The 22,521-nt window shown below is 38.1% G+C and overlaps 1 protein-coding gene across 2 annotated transcripts in view; it reads left to right on the forward strand.

Annotated features, from left to right (window-relative positions):
* The window catches only part of LOC150077911 (regulator of G protein signaling loco-like), a 56,935-nt gene that overhangs the window by 27,305 nt on the left and 7,109 nt on the right, over positions 1 to 22,521 (forward strand). For both annotated transcript variants that reach the window (XM_090384826.1, XM_090384825.1), the window contains exons 3-7: positions 2,931 to 3,017; positions 10,950 to 11,096; positions 15,221 to 15,476; positions 18,312 to 18,484; positions 20,191 to 20,391. In XM_090384826.1, the coding sequence (XP_090240952.1) occupies positions 2,931 to 3,017; positions 10,950 to 11,096; positions 15,221 to 15,476; positions 18,312 to 18,484; positions 20,191 to 20,391 (864 nt within the window). The remainder of the gene's footprint in view (positions 1 to 2,930; positions 3,018 to 10,949; positions 11,097 to 15,220; positions 15,477 to 18,311; positions 18,485 to 20,190; positions 20,392 to 22,521) is intronic.

Below are 22,521 nucleotides of genomic sequence, written 5' to 3' on the forward strand. Positions count from 1 at the left end.
TACAGTAATCTCGAGAAGGAATATTCCTACCTTTAAAATTTTATTAGATAATTTCTGTTTACCTCCAGAGAAACTGTATCCAAGGTGATATCTGCATTCACCAAGTAAGGAAAAAACAAACTCTTATAGGACGAATTTTGTGGCAGAAAATCGAAGCTGATTGAAAGAGACTGCCGGACACTGAAAAGGATTGTAGCCCGAAATAATAAAAACTACTGAGTCAAAAATAACTGCAGAACTTAACGTGAGCTTCTGCAATCCTGTTTCTAGCAAAACAATTCAGCGAGAACTTCATAGAGCTGAAATTTATGGCAGAGCCGCTATTGCCAAGCCACTCGTTACGGATGGTAACGCTAGCAAGAGGATGCAATGGTGTAAGGAGCGCAAAATTTTACATGAATCATTGATCACACTTTTTCCCAACATCAGGGAGAGTTTACATTTGATGAATGCCAAAGAAAGCGCATAATTTTGACTGTCATGTGCCAACCGTCAAACATGCAGAAGGATCAACAGTGGTTTGGGCACCAATAATTTGATATTCTTTAGGTCCTAACACCACGCACAACGGGTGAATTACTGTCACTAATTATCTTGATACTCTGATTGACCAATTTAATTCCATGATGCAAACATTGTTTCGCATAAACTATGCCATATTTCAAAATGATAATGCTCCAATACGCACACAGCCATATGTGTCCAAATTTGGTTTGAGGAGCATGAAACTGAGGCTAAGCATCTTCATCGCCTGCAAATCACTAGACTTATACGTCATTGAGTCACTGTGAGCATATTTGGAGAGAACAGTGAGATTTCCTCCACTTTCATCACTCAAGGAGTTTGAAACGTTCCTCCATGAAGAATGATCCAATATTCCTATTAAGACAGTACAAGATTTATTTAAATCTATTCCACCTAGAATACAAGCTGTTTTAAAAGAAAAGGGTAGCCCAACACCATATTAGTGCAAACTTGTAATTTTTATCGTAGGCGTTTTCGTTATTTTGTCCACTCCTGTATATAAAATTGTGTATTTTTATACTATATGAAAGCCAAAAAGTGTTTCTGCTAGGGAGTCCCCGAAGCATTCTAAATCCGCTATGATCCTAAGGCCATTTTCTAGTTGGATGGCCAGTTTCCTCTTGGTTACTATGAAGGGGTTTAGGCACATCAGCGACTTAGGCCATATTGCATCGTACATAATATGTTTATAAACTGCGTCTGTTCTGTGATCGATTTGCTCTTTTCTGGACGAAAAACCATGCTACCACAGCCTGATACCGACTAACTCAGCCACGTTGTGAAAAAGACCCATAAAAATTCGTGATTATACCTATGAGGCAGTGATTATACTCACGAGGGCGCCAGTTTCCTATTTGGCAACCATGTGTGATAATAAATGACTCTCTCTCTTCTAACTTTTCAACTAATGCTGAAACATATCGAGGTTGTGTTCAGTTCTTTCATCCACACTTTTTTGCCTCAATGACTGTCTTCCATTAATCGTAAAAATTTCCCATCGTTCCGCTGATGGTGATATACTACAGTCCATTTTCCAGTTTGACGCCTCGTGGGTAGCACAGTTGGTAGGTTTGCCGTCCTCCCCACACCGGGAGAAAAAGACCAGAGTTCGAATCCCGTCAATGACGGGAGGAATTTAACGTTGAGTTTCAGGCGAGAATAGCATAGATTTTTCTCCCGGAAACTCGGGTTTTCCGTCCATCAAACAGAAAATCGACCTCAGAACACACGCAATTTACAGACAATATACACGGAGCAACATGGCCTTAGATGCCAATGCCCCTAAAACCCAACAATAACTATAACCAGTTTTACGAATCTTGCTCAATGCCAGCTATCCGAATATACATCAATAAATCCTTGAATCCGTTTAAAACCCGAACTTTTCTTATTTCAGCTAAAAACACAATCCTCTGCTCCATCATCAACGTCCTCGACAACACTTCGATTTCTAAACAAGAACCCTTTACTTGATTATCTCTAAATTCTAGCATGTGTTAGTATAAGTATATTATATTACATACATTGAGAGGACGATTTATTAAGTATGTATGCCTACCCTTTTCATGAAATGGATTACTCCTTCAGTAACATCATCACATGATCATGCCATGAGATATAAAGCAAGTAAGCAAAGACGAAGGAATTCTTCTGTATATGTGCAATTCAGTGCGAAAACGGGCAAGACAAAAGATTTAAGTGGATATGAAACAAGTACCAATCTCAATACACTGAGATGGTATATAAAAATAATCAAATAACATGCAGCCAACGGCGATCTTGTGGTCGGAAACAGTTCATTGGTGCTAGAGGCTAACGGATGCTGACAAGACTTGTGCAGGGTAACAGAAAAGCTAGTCAGTCGAGTGACAACCTAGTACAACAGCGGTAATCAAGGGAGCATTTAAGAACACGCAACTCATCAGACCTTGTCAAGGATGGGATATTGCAGCTGATGAATGAACCAGGTTCCACTTCTGTCAACAAACATAAGAAGGTACAGTTACAGTGTACAATTATAATATCGCTGTCTCGGTCTGACGAATCCCGGTGGCGTCAACATAGACCAGCATTCCTGTGACACGCTTTCAAAATGTTGTTGTGTCCAAGACTCTGATTATCTGAAGAAAAAAAGGGGTAGTCCTATTGGGTAGGTGTAGGGGCGTATTCAGGGGTGGGCAGAGGGAGAATATGCCCCCACCTTAAAGAAAGACGGAAAAAATATTCAATCACACAGAGCCGAAGCTAGAGATATCTCGGGGATATACATCCCTAATTCTCAAGAAAATACACCCCCCTCCACCTCGAAACGATTAATTCTTCTTTTGCATCTTTCTTCCATTTTCTTATTTTCAATATATCGAAACATATTTATTATTTATTTTTTTTTGTATTTCTGTTTTTAGGCTTTTCTGAAACGAGAATTTAGTGATGAAAACATTGTGTTTTGGACTGCATGTGAACGGTATCGCCAGTTAAAAGACAAGCAAGAAGTAAGTAGTCACCGATACTTTTATATAGTTCTTAATTACAGAGTTGTTAATTAACTTGGTGCCTGTTTTATTCTTTATGTCAATGAAAAACCGGCTGTTAACTTATAATTAGTGCTTATTAAGCCTTATAATTAATTATCGATGCGAAAACAGACTCACTTGTCAAGAGTATACAATTTATTACCGATAGACCGCTAATAAAAAAACTTTGAAGCACATCTATAATACACGGGGTGGTAGGCCAGCATCAACCAGGTGTCAAATTCAAGGTCATTTAGCAGTTACCGGCGAGGTCAAGATTTTTATTACTGTTCCTGTGCAATGACTTCTACGACGTGCAAATCCACGGTTGGCTGAATTTCGTAGAGGGCGCTACTGAAATTGTAGACTTCTCTATTGTAGAATCGATAATGGAGGGAACAAAAATATGACACATTCAAAGACGAAGATCAGTAGTGACAGTTGATCGGCAGATAACTAATCGATATTATAGTTGGTTGACACCATTATCCGTCTTATTACTTGTCAAATTTTGAGGACATTAGGAATTAAAAGTTGGAAGAAGGGACCAACGTGGTGTGTTATCATTAAAGGATGATTACTGCAGATTGGTTGGCTGTTGTAGGGTTTTAGGCACATCAGCAACTTAGGCCATATTGCGCCGTATATAATATTTATCTCTAAATAGTGTTCCAAGGTCTATTTGGTGTTTTGCTGGACGAAAAAGCCGAGTTTCCGGGAGAAAAAACCATGCTACCATCGCCTGAGACCGACTAACTAACGTTGTGGAAAAATGATCATAAAAATTTCTCGCGTCATTGACGGAATTCGAACTCAGGTCTTTTCCAGCCGGTGTGGGGAGTTCGGCGATTATATGGTTTTTGAAATAATTTTTAGACCATACCAACTGGAAGTTTTGGATCTTCAAAAGTCGAAGATCCAAAAATTATCTCTAAAACTATAGATTGACTTATACGCCGAGTACAAAACAGACATCAAATTCATAATCTAATGAGACATTATATACCCGTACATTTCGGAGTATAACTCGATAATTCAAATAATAAAAAATTGTCTAATTTCCAGGTCCAATTTTAAATAACGGTGTGTTTACTGAAAGTAAACCTTCCTACCTGTATATCTCATAGCAAATGCGCTTCCATACTGAGGCACCGTTTACAGAAGAACAAATTTGCAGTAGTATTAAAATGGCGACAAGAAAGAAAGAGTCTTGCACACACACAGGGTGTTACTCAATTAAACTTTTATTGTAATAGTTATCTTAAAATTGTTTGCTGCAATTATCAAAGCAACTCGATGAGTTTTTTCTCGTGCAGTTGGCAGTCCTGATCCTAGCAAGCATTATGACATGACAGCATTAAAATGGTGACAATGTAGCAACTGCGAGGTGTTTCTGTGGAATACCAAATTTCCAGTGACCGTAAAAAGACGTTTTCAAAGGGAATTTCAGAAAGATCCACCTACAAAAACGATCAATGAGGCGATGGTTGAAAGTTTCAAGAAACAGGAAATGTGCTGCACCAGAAAAGAGCAGGTATGTCTAGTGTATTTACGGATAAAGTTTCGGAAATTAAGGAAGTGTTTACCCGAAGTTCTGTGAAATCCGGGAAAGTCTGCAGCTGCAATAACCCCAGCAACATTGCACAGGGTAATACTCAAGAGACTGAAAAAACTTTATACTTATCAAATGCAAATGCTCCAGGAAATTAAGCCTCACGACAGACGACAACGAGAGGAATGTGAACTCCTCAAATTACCTAGATATGCTCGAATTGTATGCTGCGCTTTAGCTGGAAGACATGCAGCCACGTGTTCTATCAGAAAGATGGGGCACCACCACACTAGACCTTGCACGTACTCGAGTTCCACAATAAAAAATTTCCTAACCGTTGGATGGACCGAGATAGTGCCATTCCGTGGCCTCCTCGTTCCTCGAATAGCACGCCTATGAATATCTTCGTATGGGGCAACGCAAAGGACAAGACGTATGCAAAAAAGTCAACAACGTCACAGAGGTAAATCGCCGGATTGAATGAAATCGGCTACCGTCTTGGTATTCTACGTGCTACAAGAGTGTGGAAGTTTATTGAAGTGCAGTTGTGTGATAAGAAATTCTTTAAGTGCAACAAACCGTTTTACAATAAAATTTTAATCGAGTTTCATAATCAGGTGAATAATTTATAGGCACCCTGTATTTAATTAATTAAATGTCTGTTTATACTCCGGCACTACAACCAAGTCAGTAGAGTTTACAATAAATCGTAAATACAAATATTTATTGTATTTAGTAGCCACGGGCTTGAACCCCGGTCCACTCAAGGAACGCGTGCTATGTACTCTCGCTCCTGACCACTGAGCTACGTCAGGCCTCATATATAAATAGCAACACTAACAACGATGTTACGTAGTCACTTATGACTACTACTAGTAGTAGTAGAGGCATGTGATGCAAGAAAGCCAGCTTATCGTAGCATCAGCCAAAAAAAAAAAAAAAAAAAAAACATTTCACACATACCGTACATTCCCTCTAAACGTTTGTCCAGTTCCTCCTTGAATTCATTTAAACTATCAACTTTTCCACAACGAAAGGTGGAAGTTAGTCCAACAATCAATTCTATCCGCACATCTATTCCACAACTGTCTTTTCTCAATTTGAATTTATGCCCCCTAAGGTTCATAATGTGAGCAAGAGGAGGAATCCCATCAGAACTGAGCCTGCTCAACTCATTCAAAGCCTTATACAGCTCAATCAGATCACCTCGCAGGTGCCTAGTCTCCAGACGCTGCAATTTGCAGAACTTAAACCTTTCTTGGTAAGAGGAGTCCTTCGTTCCCCTCGCCAATCTTGTTGCCTTTCTCTCTACTCGCTCAAACAACTCTACATCCTTCCTAAAACGAGGCCTCCAGACCTGTATACAGTACTCAAGGTGTTGCCTGACCATTTCCTTATACAAAGGGATAATCACCTCCTTTTCACTACTAGCAAAATTCCTGTATATCATTGATAATACCTCATGACCTGCTCTGGCACCCTGTCTGCATTGCTCAGAAAACTTCATATCCGACTGCACAATCACGCCCAAGTCTTTTTCATTTTCTACCAACCTACGTGTAGTACCACACAGTTGGTACTTTCCTCTGTGGTTACTTCTACCCATATGCAGTATTTTGCTTTTGTCAATGATGAACTTCAGTTGCCACTTCTCAGCCCATTTGCCCAACTTTCCTAGATCCTGCTGCAGTAGCACACTGCTATTACTGTAAGTTTTAGTTTCGTGACCGGGAGTACTCTACACATGCTTACCACTTTCTTTACAGTTTACGGTGCAGTGTAATAATATCGATGCTGTAAACTTTTAAGAAAAGGGTAGAAAATAATTGAATTAAAAAGTAAACAGTGGTCCTTAATGTGAGATTTACTCTAATACACCCTACTTAATATGCTAAAGACGACTAGAACAATTTTATTACATGATTTACGTAGGTAATTTTCTTGTACAGATCACATTCTAGGCAACAATCTTGGTAGGAATTTCGTAAGCAGAAATAAAGTTAAGAAAGGATTAGCCAAATTGTTAAAGGGAATGTACAGGTGAAGTAGGTAGTATTTTTTTTTTATTTTATTATTATTATTATTATTATTTATTTATTTTTTTTTTTTTTTGCTATGTAATCTTGCTTCCGGATACTGCTATATGTATACAGTTTATGTATACACTGCTATATGTATACAAATTAACATTATGTTAATTTATTTCTCTATTCGTATTTTTAATTTTATATTTGAAATTAATAACAGAAATGAAATTAATTTATTACGACTATTAATCACTGTTTTCTATGACACATCTGTAATACCTAAAGTGGTGTTGGCCAACTGATAACAATATGCTGTGTGGTCCATCACCACCACAGTAGGTTCACTCATATTCCTTTAAATCTTTCGCAAAGAACTGTATACATATAGCAGTGTCCTTACGTATCTGCCCCTACCTGCTTTATGCCACATGGTACGAACCCATGATACTGTTACTGAAGTGCTCTATTTCATGAAATGGTCGGTGGACCTAATAAAGTGGTCGCAGGGCTTTAGGGAGCTTAAGGCTATCAGCGTGGGCCGCACTTGTAGGTAGAAAGGAGTCTGTTGTATTTTCTAGAAACAGTATTCATTTGAACAAAGGTGATTGATGCAAGGGTTTTTGCCAATATCACTGAGGCCACCACAACCTTAAGGTAACAATGAGTTGCTGGAAGCAAAGGTACATTGAGAGTGGGAGTAAATACAGACCACAGGATTATGAAAAATTTACACGCGTTTATCTGATGATATGGGTGAGAGCAATGCTCGCACACATCAAGAATTCTTGTTTGCTGCCGCAACAGCCGATGTTCGCAAGATGCTTTGAGGGTGGAAACGTTTAAAATAAGCGGGAAGATAATGCTAGAGGAAACAAGACGAAATAACTTCAAGTGGGATATCAGGATAGTAAACTACAGAAGAATACTTAATCTTAACTGTGTCTACAGTATTGTCAGAAGTATGGTCAATAAAAAGGGTGAATTCGAAACCTCCTGGTTAGGGAAAACTAATGTTGACATACGGCCTCCGTAGCCGAGTGGGCAGGAGCGGGAGTGCAGTAGCACACGCTCTCTGAGTAGACCGGGGTTCAAGCCCCTGACTGCTGAATACGGTCGATCTGCCAACCCGCACTGGACCAGCGTGGCAGATTATGGTCCATTTCCCTCGGCATGAATTGTTGAGGAGGCTTCCACCCTGCAGTGGGTTGATAATGGCTGCACTTTACTTTTACTTTAATGTTGACATAAACATGGCTAACGGAAACGTGATGCCACCCGGAAATTGGGAATGAGTGGTTGCACTATGGTATGTATAATGTAATTAGGAAAGATAGAAGGGGGTGGTGGGGTCATGCTTCTTATCAGCAGCCTGAGCGTGAAAAGAGCTTTTGCTGAGTCAGAAATTATGCCTGGAAGAGTAGACTCTGTGTGGTGTGAGTTTCTGGAAGCAAAGGTATTGAGAGTGGGAGTAAATACAGACCACAGGTGTAAGGACCCATCCTTACAATAATTTAATAAAATTTTGTTAAATATTGGGAGAATTAATTGTAGTGTAAGTAGTTAGTTTTCAGCTCAAATATCATGGGTTAGGAAACACTGGAATTTGAAGGTTATTCCAGACACTCCCAGTTAGTTATATCTCGGTTGTAAAGGATTCCTTAAGCGAGTCAGTAAAAGTAATAGACCGAAACAAATTCCACTTAAGACAGGAGCATATACTCTATAGAAAGGGCACTGAGTGCGGGAGTGGCCCTCTTAAAAATTTCACGGTGCGACTACTAGCAGGTGTGGGCGACGTAGTAATGGATGTGATTGTGAGGTCACAAAGAAGGCCTGAAACTTTCTTAGTTGACCGGAACTTACGTTTTACCTTCTAGAATGATCTCGTAATTTCTAGTCCAACGGAAGTTCGGACATAAAGGATGAAAAAAACACGCCCACGAAAATGAAAGGAGACGAATAAGAATCACGAAGGAAAGGATGTGGAAGTCAACGATTGGCCAGGAAGAAAGCGGAGGGATTTTTGAGAGAACGGAGAGAAGGGTCTGAAAAAAAGATTGATACTGGGCAGATTCGAGGAGTTGAGTTTTGGGGTGATTCGGAAAGAGTCGTGATCTAGTTTGGGTGGTGGATGCAGTCCTGGGGCAGATGGAAGTAGTAGCGGGAGAATTGTGATAAGAACTCTAGGTAAGACTAGAGTAGGAAGGAATGTTCACTTGTAGATATTGAAGCAGTATGGAGGGAGAAAGGAGGAACACACTCTGAGAATTCTAGAGGTAAAGTTTAATCAAATGAGCTGTCGAGCGACTGGCCTACTCGGAAAGCACCTCAGTCCACGGAAAAAAATGCAGGCTAGGAAAGAATATAGGATCCTGAATTAAATCCAGCCGCGCAGTACCCGGTAGGGAAACATCAGAAAGATTACCGTGATCCCCGGATGGACGACCTTCTGCATTCCAGTCCACGCCTAAGACAGACAGGAACGTAAACCGGGCAAGGAGAAAAGCCCAGAAAATCACGCAAGTGTTAGGAAGTTTTCTGAGAATAAATGAACCTAAATTAGTAAGGGCAGGACTATAGGAGAATGCTATATAGTTATGGAAGGATGTCTAAGTGATAAATATATATATAAGTGTACTGTACTAATGTAATACATAAAGAAAGATAATCAGACTAGAGGGTGGCATAAGAGTAATGTAATTAAGGTGTAAGTAGTATATAATTGGAAGTGAAGTTCTGTATTAATGTTTGATAGAACGAAATGACCTATTAAGTAATTAAGAATTGTTAGCGATTGGGTAAAGGTTTCCTAACTAGTGTAAAGTTAAAAGTTGAATTTGGAATTATTGTTAATGTTGATTTAAGGTGAATATATCTGATTGGAGTATGATTTGATTAAACAGGTAGGCTATTAAGGAGTTGTGGAATTAATTGATTGGAAGGGTACGATTTAATTTGGTTGATTAATGTTGACTGTTAACCTGGCTATAAGGAAATGTTTGATTGAATAAATGTATTTTCCTTACAATTTTTGAAAACGAACTCTTGATGACTTTGTTAGCCAGCTCATTGGCTGATGGTTGGTAGTTCATTTATACGGACTGTTTAGGAGTAGAGAGAGAGGGATTGCTTGAGGTGAATACCATGACCCATCGAAGCCTATGTAGAACATGAAGAGACACAATGTTATAATATATAAGAATATGTATTAGAAATGGATAATCGTTGGTGAAATGATTTATTTGATATCACGATATATACACATTTAAACGTTAGTAAGATAACAAGTCTCCAACTAAATACTGTATTCCGTTAAATGTTATTGCAAGTTTTCTTATATATGATATGTCAATAAACAATGTTATATTCTACATTCATGTGTGTGTGTGTCTGTCATTCCGAAACTCAGCCAGTCCAGTGTAAGAATACCTAATATAATTGAGGTCCCCTTGAGTCTGGGATTTTCTGAGATCAATCAAGTCAGGTGTTAAAGTGGGAGGGGTTAAACAAAAAAAAAAGGGGATAAAAAAAAAATATATATAATAAAATAAATATAAATTAATATAATACAAAAGAGAAGATACAATAAGTTAACAGCTTAAATTCCACCCCCCACACAGGATTATGAAAAGCATGACGAGAGTCTCTTCAATGACGTGAGGAATTTTTATGGGCCTTTTTCACGACGTGGCTGAGTTAGTAGGTGTCAGGCGAGGTAGCACAGTTTTTTCGCCAGGAAAGTCGGGTTGTTTCGTCCAGCAAACAGAAAATCGACCACAGAACACACGCAATTTACAGACAGTATATACGGAGCATTGTGGCCGTATATGCTGATGCTCCTAAAACCCAATTACAACAACAACAGCCGCATTAGGTTTCAGTAAGTATCTTTTCTCTGTAGTGTCAAGATGAGTTCCTAGATTTCAAAGATTTACAGTGTTCGAAGGAAACACGATTATGTTGGGCAGCATAGTTTTTAATTTGCTATCAGAGATTTGGAAGATTGAAATTGTAAGAATATTGAAACTTCTACAATTCCAATCGGCATAACACTGATAATTTGTTAAAATTTTGTTTTCAACTACAAGCTTGTTCTGTTATTCCTGAAAGCATTAATTTTTATTGTTGTTCATAATAAAAGGAAAAATCGACAAATTTTTTTTATTATTAACAATGTCTGCAAAAAAAAAAAAGGAAACATAAAAGCAAGTACCACTTAAAATCTCGTAGTATTAATTGAAATTCAATACCTGCATAGGAATAAGACTTGACATCCGGTAGAGTTTATTTTTAATCACAGGAAATGTTATCTCCCTTTCTTTTCTAACTTAGATGAGAGTCCAAGCGAAAAAAATTTACACACGACATCTTCGTCCAGGGGCCACCGAACCAGTGAATGTGGACAGCGGTGCTCGTCAGACAGTACAAGAGGGACTGGAAGCACCAACTCACGATCTCTTCACCCCTGCACAAAAACAGGTATGAACTTAATGGGATTCCGTTGTCTTAATTCCAACTTACATAAAGAGCATTCCTTGGCTGTACTATCCTAATTAATAATATTTACTTACTGATAAATATAGTGGTGTAATTTTTGTACGGCTTTGGTATATTCAGTTTTACCAATTTTAACATAAGTTAAATATAATGATGCATATTTTGTGATATTAAAACATTAAGTTTTATGAATACATTTATAGTATGCAATTTTTTTTAATTGTACTATTTATTCAAAAATTTCACATATTAAATTTTATTATTACAGTTCTTTGTGCTTATGTGAAAATTGGGGAGAAATTATTTCTTTAATAATTCATCACGAGATATTTTATAAAACGATTTTTGGGCCGAGATAATTCCACAAATGTCTTTTAATATTTCGTAGTAGAATTATTCAAAATTGTAGAGAGTTCATGGCGAGAATATATGAATCCCTATGTACCAAAAATACGGTAATGTTCAAAACTGCATATGGTTTATACAGCTTCGGTAATGTTATTCCCTGTCACAGAGGTGGGTCTGCGCGGGTAGCACAATATATCGTCACCTTCCTCCCCACATCGGGTGGAGAAGGCCCAAGTTCGAATCCCCTCGATGACGCGAGGAACTTTAATGGGCTTTTTTTATTTCGTGGCTGAGTTAGTCGGTCTCAGGCGGAGATGGTAAGGCGGCCCCCATCCCCGGAAACTCTGGTTTTTCGCCGGCAAAAGAGGCAAATCTACCAAAAAAAAAAAAAAAAACAAATTATGATGGTAACAAATGGGCCTGGAGTACTGGGGTCCATAGTGAATGAATACATATATAGTTATAGTTATTACCCAGTTTATTAGCAAAACAAATTATAATAAATATAATAAGATAAAACCAGTAGCTTTCGGGACGCGTGTCCCTTTGTCAACTGACAAGTTAATACAAATTTTTGAATACAATACAACGAGCAAAGTGGCACGTTAATCATGCGTCATTGTTGTTGCACGGACGTGTGCTGCTTCTACGCCACTGATCATCCAGCAATAAAACGGTAGTTTCCAGGATGGGATGTAGACGCATGCCTTTCTGGCGATTTAATGCCTTAGGATTGTTTATTATGTTGAGTGACTCTAGCCATAGGCGGTGGCGAAAGTGTCGTGAGTGGTCCACTATCTCAAAGTCGCGTTTGGGGTCAAGATCGTGGTTGGTGGCCCAAAAATGTTCTGCGACCGCGGACTTGTCAGTTTCGGCAAGCCGGATTGCTCTGTCGTGTTCCGTGAGGCGATCCTGGAGACGCCTTGATGTCTCCCCTATGTAGCAACTGTTACAGTCTCTGCAGGTGATACGATACACCACATTGCTGCGTAAGACAGGTGTGACAGGGGTCTTCACGTTGGAGACAAGTGACCGTAGGTTCCTGCAGGGCAATTGCACACATTTGATGTTGTAGCTTCTAAGGACCTTCGAGATGCGTCCTGACACTCCTGGATAATACGGAATGTAGGCGGACGATATACCGACCTGCTTCGGAGGTCTTGGGTTGGATGTGAGTTCTTCTGCCTGCAACAGGCATCTGCTTAGTACATGGGGTGGATAACCGCATTTGGTTAGGTCCGTCTTCACACGGGAGATCTCGTTACGCCTAATTGTGTCGTTGCTGGAATGGCTCCAAGCCCTGGAGAATAGGGTGCGGGCAGTGCTATTGAGATGGCTTGGTGCGTGGCCGGACCTGTAGTTGATGAATTGACCGCACCACATGGGTTTGCGGTATACTGAGGTCTCTAGATGTGGGCCTACGCGCATTTGACGTGGTCTCTTTATTCACTTCAGTTCCCGTCCAACAGGCCGTGCGCTGCGCCAGAAGGCTCCTCGAGAACGACTTAAGTCTCCAATCCAGGACATCACTATCCACTGATGACATCTGTACCGCCCTCAACCTATGCTTATCAAGCAGCGTCTTCTCCTTTGAAGACTCACTCTACAAACAAGTACATGGCACTGCTATGGGTGCCCCTGTCAGTTCCGTAGTAGCTAACATCATCATGGAAGACCTAGAGGAGCAGATACACCAGAACCCACCTACACCTATTACAACATGGTGTAGATACGTTGACGATATCTTTACCATAATACCACGGGGTTCTGAAACTGCACTGCTGGAATATCTCAACTCCCTGTCTAATGTCATCAAGTTTACCATAGAATCAGAGGTGAACGGTTCGCTCCCGTTTCTAGACGTCCTGGTACACCGCGTAGGCCCACATCTAGAGACCTCAGTATACCGCAAACCCATGTGGTGCGGTCAATTCACCAACTACAGGTCCGGCCACGCACCAAGCCATCTCAATAGCACTGCCCGCACCCTATTCTCCAGGGCTTGGAGCCATTCCAGCAACGACACAATTAGGCGTAACGAGATCTCCCGTGTGAAGACGGACCTAACCAAATGCGGTTATCCACCCCATGTACTAAGCAGATGCCTGTTGCAGGCAGAAGAACTCACATCCAACCCAAGACCTCCGAAGCAGGTCGGTATATCGTCCGCCTACATTCCGTATTATCCAGGAGTGTCAGGACGCATCTCGAAGGTCCTTAGAAGCTACAACATCAAATGTGTGCAATTGCCCTGCAGGAACCTACGGTCACTTGTCTCCAACGTGAAGACCCCTGTCACACCTGTCTTACGCAGCAATGTGGTGTATCGTATCACCTGCAGAGACTGTAACAGTTGCTACATAGGGGAGACATCAAGGCGTCTCCAGGATCGCCTCACGGAACACGACAGAGCAATCCGGCTTGCCGAAACTGACAAGTCCGCGGTCGCAGAACATTTTTGGGCCACCAACCACGATCTTGACCCCCAAACGCGACTTTGAGATAGTGGACCACTCACGACACTTTCGCCACCGCCTATGGCTAGAGTCACTCAACATAATAAACAATCCTAAGGCATTAAATCGCCAGAAAGGCATGCGTCTACATCCCATCCTGGAAACTACCGTTTTATTGCTGGATGATCAGTGGCGTAGAAGCAGCACACGTCCGTGCAACAACAATGACGCATGATTAACGTGCCACACTTTGCTTGTAGTGTATTCAAAAATTTGTATTAACTTGTCAGTTGACAAAGGTAAACGCGTCCCGAAAGCTACTGGTTTTATCTTATTATATTTATTATAATTTGTTTTGCTAATAAACTGGGTAATAACTATAACTATATATGTAAACAAATTATGATATTAGGATCCCCCGTAAACGATTACATCTACCCATATATTTACTGTGTCTGTAAACTGCGTGTGTTCTCTGGTCGATTTGCCTGTTTGCTAGAAGAAAAACCCAGTTTGTGGGGGAAAACCTTGCTATCTACTCCTGAGACCGACTAACTCAGCCACGGAGTGAAAAAAGCCCATTAAAGTTCCTCGCGTCATCGACGGGATTCGAACTCTGGCCATCCCGTGTGAGGAGGACGGTAATGATACCACTATGCTACACGTACCAGAGAACACATGCAATTTGCAGACATAAGATACACAGTACAGCAAATGAGTTAATACCTTCGTGGGTAGCAGAGTTGGTAGAATCGCTGTCCTCCCCACACTGGGTGGAAAAGACCTGAGTTCGCGTCCCGTTAATGACATGTAGAATTTTTATGGGCCTTTTTCACAACGTGGCTGAGTTATTTGGTCTCAGACGAGGGCAGCATGGTTTTCCTCCCGAAAAACTCGGGTTTTTCTCCTAACAAACAGAAAATCGACCTCAGAACTCTCGCAATTTAAGACAGTATCTACGAAGCCTTATGCCCATAGTTGCTGATGCTCTTAAAACAAGAACAACAGATGAATTACTATTCGGGTGCTTAATATGAAAATTTTTTGTCACATAGGTTGCTAGGGGCTAAGAATGAACGGAAAGTCATTTTTAGATCCTATGCTCCTTTAGAGAATACCACAAAATAATAAAAAATTAAAAATATCATGAGTTACCAATCAGCTGTTGCCACAGCAACCGCATCGTTTCAAGTAAATAGTATCACTTACAAAGCAAACGCTAACAACTACTGTATTTCAATGTTTTACATGATTGAAGTGACTGGGAAAATTAATAATTCATTTATTTCTTCTCTTTTGTAGATTTTCAATCTGATGAAATTCGACTCTTACCAACGTTTCCTCAAGTCTGATCTCTATAACGAATGTTTATTGGCTGAGAAACAGGGAAAACCACTGCCTTTTCTAAATAATGGGATTACTGATAATAAATCCCAGCGAAATAGAAGTAAAAGTAGAGATAGATTAAAGATTAAATATATAGAGAAAAATAAAAACAATAAAGAAAAAGAAGAAAACGAAGAAAAGAAACGAAAATCCTTACTACCTTGGCAGAAAGGTAAGCGGTAATAAAGTAAAATCATTTAAACAGACTCTTCACGATATACAGAAGAACGTGTAAACTATTCTTACTAATAATATAATATAATATAATATAACTAATAATATAATATAATATAATATAATATAACTAATAATATAATATAATATAATATAATATAACTAATAATATAGCTATAACTGGCATAATAGAGTAAGAGAAGATTTAAAAGTTACTCAAAAAAGCTGTGATATAGAAATAATTTTTTAAAAATTGCTTTTCTGTAGCAATTTTTTATTTTATAAAATATTGTCATAAATTATTAAATAATTATAATATTAATTAATTATTAATTAACATACGAATTTTTATTACACAAAGCTCAATTTATTAATAAATATATTATTTAATAATAATAATAGATTTTATTAATAAATTAATATTTTTATTATTTAATATTTATTTTAATTTTTTACATTTATTTTAATAAATAAAGATGCATTTATTATTAATGATAATAATTTGTTTTTGTAACATTAAAATAAAATAATCAGTTGCAGTTTATTAATTATTCCACCGCATAGAGCTAAAATGGTCTTGGGCAGGACACATAGCTCGAAGACATGATGACAGATGGACTAAGAAAATAACAGAATGGTACCCAAGAGGAGCTAGAAGAAAACCTGGAAGACAAAGGCGGAGATGGATAGATGAAATTCATGAGTTTTTGAGTAGTAAATGGATGGCCAGTGCTCAAAACAGAAGGAACTGGAAAGTTGCTGGAGAGGCCTTCATCCTGCAGTGGATTGAAAATGGCTGATGATGATGATGATGATGAATTATTCCACCGCATATGTCTCTCTATCTTTCTCTCTCTCTCTCTCTAGATGAGTCTTTGAATTCACTCCTTTCTAATTACATAAGCACAACAGTATTGCATGCCTAAGTGAGACAATAAAATAAACAAGTCAAGACTACTTAATACGTAAACACTTATGGCACTTTGTATAGAACAGTGGTTCTCTAACGTTTTGGTCTCAGGACCCCTTTACACTCTTAAAAATTATTGAGAACCCCAAAGTCTTAGTCTTAGTATTATTATGGAAATGGTTTTGATCTCGCGTACCCCCTGAAAGGGTCTCGGGAACCCCTGGTGGGTACCCGAGGGGTTTCCGAGATGTATGGATCGCACGTGAGACGTCATTATGCAGATAAATGACTGTTAATGTCTTCGATTTAAAAATTTCAGGGTTAATTTATATTTTTGGAATTTTTATCTTTGCAATGTCAGTAATCAAGGCATAAGCCACTTTTTTTTTTTTCTTACAGGAAGAAATGGTGAATATTTAGAAAATAGATCAATGTTTTGTTTATAATAATTAAATATTTCGTTTATACGCAAGTTAATTAAACTTAATGTGGAAATGAATTAAAATTTTCATCTTTATTTCATTTATATGGTAAAAGCAATTATGAATGTTGCGATAAATGAGACAATTTAAAAATCAATGTCGTCTCAAAACCAAAAATAAAAATGTGCTCCTCATAGTGCCCTATTCTTATAACGCCCATGAGGGCAAAGTGAAATTGGGTGGCTAGGACGACTTTGGAACCAAGTTCATGGTTTCCTATTGATAACAAAATGATACTGGCATGTGCGCAGTTCGATCTGTCGGAGAGTCCAACTTCCTTTTCTCATTGATTCGTGGCTCTTAATGGATCACATGACAGAGCATGACTGATACGACTGATTTGTCAGCTTCGATTTGGAAGTAGAGTTTCTTATCGAATGTTAGCAAACTTCCTTGTGTTCGTGCCATTATCTAATCAACTTTACGAAATCATCTGAAACAATAAATCCACAGGTTTGCTACGTAAACCGGACTATCAGTATCGATTGCACCAAATTTGAAATTAAGTTTCATTAACAAAGTGAGAGAAAGAGGTATAAAATTCATTCTAAAAGTTTCCATAAGAAAATTTTAATAATGCTTTCTATCAATGATTATCAGTTTCTAATAAAGGAAGCACCCTTCCTTTGGAATTGCGAACCATAAACAGCTTATTATTTTTTTTTAATTACAATATAACTTACTATGGCTTAATCAATAATTTATTTCAGCAAGTGGGAAGATACGTTAAAAGTACTTCACCCACAGTAAATTTCAAAGAGAATATAAATACAAGTTCTTATACATTTCAGAAGCAACAAGAATATTGTGGTAGCGTTATAATAGTTTAATTGCCATCTGATTTTTAATAAGCTTTTTTGCTGGATTTACTTCTTCTATTGGACAGTGTTTCGAAAAAAAAAAATGATAAATCTAGTCATTTGCGATCTTCAATTTTAGTCTGAGACCTCCAGCAGAAATTGTTCATAACAATATCACCAAGATCATGATGTCTAGCAGAGAATGATTTTCCATTCCTAACATAAATCTTTAATTTTTTTTTCATGTTAAAAATATTGGTAAAAATCTCAGAAATATTGTTTCTAATATTTTCATCAGTATGTGTAGTTTTCCAAAAGCTTTTGTTGCAATATTAATTCCACCAACTTCTGTAAGGTATGAGGACGTAAGTTACACTATACTTGTTGCAGTGCAGCTAACAGTTCTGGTCAAATGGATTGATTTCCACACCAGAACACCACCGCATTGAAACTAACTGCTAATTTCAACTGTGGTCGATATGGTCAAGCATGTACTTGTTAACATTGGCTATAATAGGAACAGCATTATGAATATTTGTAAAGGACAGAATGAATTCATCTTAAAAGAATAATTATTATTAAAATTGTCAAGATATTAAAAACTAGCTTTGATAGTATTATTCGTTGATATCGTTCTGTAGGAAAGCTGATAACATCTGAAACGGATAAAGATGGAAGATTATCAATTAGGAACTCCGAATTTAGGAAATCAGCAAAGAAAAAGAAATCATCTGACTCAGGAGATACGACCCCTTCTCCCGTCATTGAGGGGAAACGAATTGTCAGAGTCTATCGACGCCAGAAAACTCAAGAAGTAAGCTGTAGATTATTGCGTTACTTATTCACTGCCTTTCTAAAACTCAATAATGGTTCTCTCAACTCTAGAAATAATGGTCCTTTCTGGCTTCGCTAATACGGTAATTTATGACAAAAATAATGTTATTTTCACAACAAACTCAAAAAAGTTAAAAATAAAAAAGAAACAATTCTTCTTAAATATGTACAGGGTGGTTGTAAAGTTCTTTCCCACTTTCAAAAAATAATTCATAATTTGTAACTCGAAAACTATAGTTCTTTTATTAAAAACCATTTTTTTTTTTACATTGCAATCGGTATGCTAGGAAGCTTTTCTAAACCATAAAAAAACGAATTCGAAATTTGACTACCAGGGGGCGAATTTTGACTACCAAGCGATTTATTCAGTCCAGTAAACAAATTAGCTTTGAGTTCAATATAAAAAGGAATGACTCGGAGATCGAAGAATTCGAATGTTTTCTTATAGTAGTCGTATTCTTCGTCGTCAAGATTAAAAGCTTGATAAAGCACTTTTAATTAAATTTTATTAGTATCAAAGACAGAAAAACGTCTGAAGACCTCCTTGTTCAAGAAGAACCGTATTTGAAGAAGGCTACCTAACTCCTAAGTCTAGATGTGGTCATCCATCATCATCATCATCATCATCATCATCGCAAGAAGTGATTCAAAGAATTGGTGAGGGGCAACAACTCTTTCAAATTTGAAGGAAGCATTCTCTCTCTGGAGGTAGTAAGCATTCCGTCGGAAATTTTGAAGGCATCGGTGGAAAGTCATGGGCATAATAGAATTATAATAGAATGATTTTTCCTTAATCGAAGTCTGCGCGGTAGCACAGTGGTACCATCACCGTCTTTCACACACACGGGTTAGAAAAGCCCCGGTTTCGAATCCCGCCAATGACTCAATGAACTTTTATGTGCTTTTTTCACTCCGTAGCTGAGACAGTCGGTCTCAGACGTAGATAGCAAGGTTCCCCAGGCAAATCGACCATAGAATACACGCAATTCACGAACACTTGGACAGTTGAACTAATGTTCTGGATGACATTTATTTTTCATAATCGAATGAATCATTCGAATGATTTGCTATAATCGATTCTGACCTCTCGATTATGCCCATCACTAGCTGTGGAAAATCCAATGTCCCGTCGATCGCTTATCAGAAAATAATGGTGGACACGTAGAGATTTGACCGGCAACAAAGATTTCTGAAAATTTCCCTTAACATTTTTCATTTCAAAATTAATCGCTGTGTGTGATCCCTTGTGGCCAAATTTCGAACTAATTTTTAATTTCTTAAAATGCAAAAACCGTCTTTCGATTCGACCTGTAGTTTTTGAATTGTCAACTTTTTAAAAGGGGAATAGACTTTTTAAAATCACCGTGCTATATAGAAATCTCGCCTCTGGTTAGCAACCGTTCATTCCAGACGTTACATGACAAGTACATGGTTAAAAGAGGGAATAAGATGGAAAGAGGAAAACACTCAATATCCAGGTATTATACGAAGGTCACACGTGGATGTAGCGAATACTCAAAGGACAATCTTTAGCTTAAAAAAAATATTTAAAATATATTAATTTTAGTCTGCTTTAAATAAATGGTAAATACATGCATGTAAAGGATAAATACAGCTGTATTTTCTGTATAAAATGAAATAATATATTCCCGAGAAAATGTTCTTCCTAACTATTCACGTTTTAAGTCTTTAGGATCTCCAGAACTGACCTCGTTCCCCAATAACGGCGATGATGACCATCTGTGTCGGGTTATTCTCCCAGATCTTTCTACAACTGTGGTAAAAGCTGGAACAAAGGAAACGGTTGGAGAAGTCGTATTTAAATTGCTGGATCGAAGGGGTTTAAAATATACTCTCTTTGACGTGTACCCGGATGATTCTGAAGAAGTAAGTAAAGATGACAAATTACCTTATTGTAGTTTGAACAAGGCAATTGGCTATGCTATGCTGAATTAGGTTTTGTCATTGTATTGCTTTAAAATTACTCAATTGAATTTTGAGGTCATCCTTATATTCTTTGTCCGCGTTGTGTTTATTAACTTTTGGCTCAAGCTACCGTAGAAAATTCTGGGTCTTGTAAGACAATACAACTGATAGCATGAAATGTATAGCTTATAATCAGCTTTTCTTCCCTTTCCTTCAAAGGTACTTTAGATACTTTTCTGGCTTTTTTTTTAAATTAGATCCATACTAAATTGTTTATTTGCGTGATTTTATTGATGTTGTGGCATTATAAGGGAAAATCTTATCTCCTTATCTTGAAATAATGAGATGAAAGTCATTAATAGACTCCTGTTTTATTTTTTTTAAGTAATGTGTCGACGCCACTGTAGTTCCACCGACTGTTGTCGTGGTAACATGATAGTGAGCATACCTGTCAGGTGTGTTATATTTTTTCGACTCGACTACTAACAAAATGTTGTCTACAGCAATATTCCTGAATCTTTTCTATGTGGCGATACACTTTACCAATCTTCGTCTCTCGCGACAAACTCAAGGAGACGTAATCATATACAGTATTAGGAAAAGTAATGCATATGTTAGTCCTGTCGTCTGTGAGTGTGGTGTTTTTGACAAGTCACCAGTTTGGAGAGGTCGGGGTTCCATTCTAGTCGACGACTGGAGGAATTTCTCAAGACCTTTTCAATGGAGGCTAATCTCAGGCAGAGGGAATTTGGTTTATCCCGAAAGTTATTCCGGGTTTTTCGGCCACACAACATGCATATCGGTCCGTTAACCCATGCTTCTGCAGTCATAATACAGATATAAGTCCCGCTTGGGAACCGTTAACATAATAATAAATAAAATAAGTAATTAATTTCCCATAATGAAACTATCTGTTTTTCAGAAGAACAATAATGAAACATTTTCAAGATTTTTTAATATACAGTACTCTTAGATGTTTTTTTTTTAATGAACACTCACTAGCCAATAAATTATAAACCATTTGCAATTCGCGTTGGCAGATAATTATACGCAAGTTATGCAAATTTAAGTTGTCACATAGTATGAGCACAAGTTCTTAAGTACCGGTATCAGATAAAATACATACGCTTTTCTGGGGCTTCTTAATCGATCCAGTCATGGACAGGACAGGTGATATTTACGATTTACAAAATGGTGTTATTGCTGGAACATGTTTAGCAAGAAGTGAAATTGAGAAAACAAAGGAAATCACTAGAATGTTGAAACCAACCATTTCAAAAGTATGCAATGAGTGGAAGCCGAAAGGAGAATGCTTTAAAATACAAAAATCTAAAAGAAAAAAATGGGATAGAAAGTCGGTACTCCAAGAGACTGCAGAATTTAAAGCCAATTTTCGACCAATTCAGAACAGAATGTTCAATGTGCAGAAAATGACTGAAAAATTCAATTTAGGCAAAGAAAGATCCATTTCCAACCGAACTATGCGGCTGGAGTTGAAGAATTTGGGATTTTGTAGGCGTGTCTATATGAAAGCCACGTCTTTCTAAAAGATCGAATGATTCGACTCCAGTGGCTGTCCACGCTAAGAATAACTATGGAACGATGGAAAAGCAGCATGTGGTCAAAATGTGGCGGAATTGCATGAAGCCATGCATTCAGACTATCTATCATTCAAGCGGTTGGAGGTTATATCATTGTAGTACGGGGTATGTTCTTTGGTACGAAGTGGGTCCGCTCATACCATTAGAAAGTCGTGTTACCTTCGATGAATATCTCTCTGTTGTATCGGACCAACTTCACCCTGTAATACTTTGCTTTTACAGGGATTGCAATGGGTTCTTTCAAGATGACAATGCAACTATCCATGCAAAAAATTGTATCTGAATGGTCGGTGGAACATTATCAAGATTTCCAACATCTATCAGCCTAATTCTTCAGATCTGAATCCTAAAATGTCTGGGTTGTTTGGAAACGGCAATTCGGCTTCTCAGTTACCTACCAACCACAATACCGCAGCTCACAGATATCCTGATAGTTAGACTACTTCAGACGCCTAGTGAAATCCATGCCACGATGTGTATAGGCTCTAAT

The sequence above is a fragment of the Mastigoproctus giganteus genome, chromosome 11, assembly GCF_048544385.1.
Source record: "Mastigoproctus giganteus isolate SK-2022 chromosome 11, ASM4854438v1, whole genome shotgun sequence".
NCBI lineage: Eukaryota > Metazoa > Arthropoda > Arachnida > Uropygi > Thelyphonidae > Mastigoproctus > Mastigoproctus giganteus.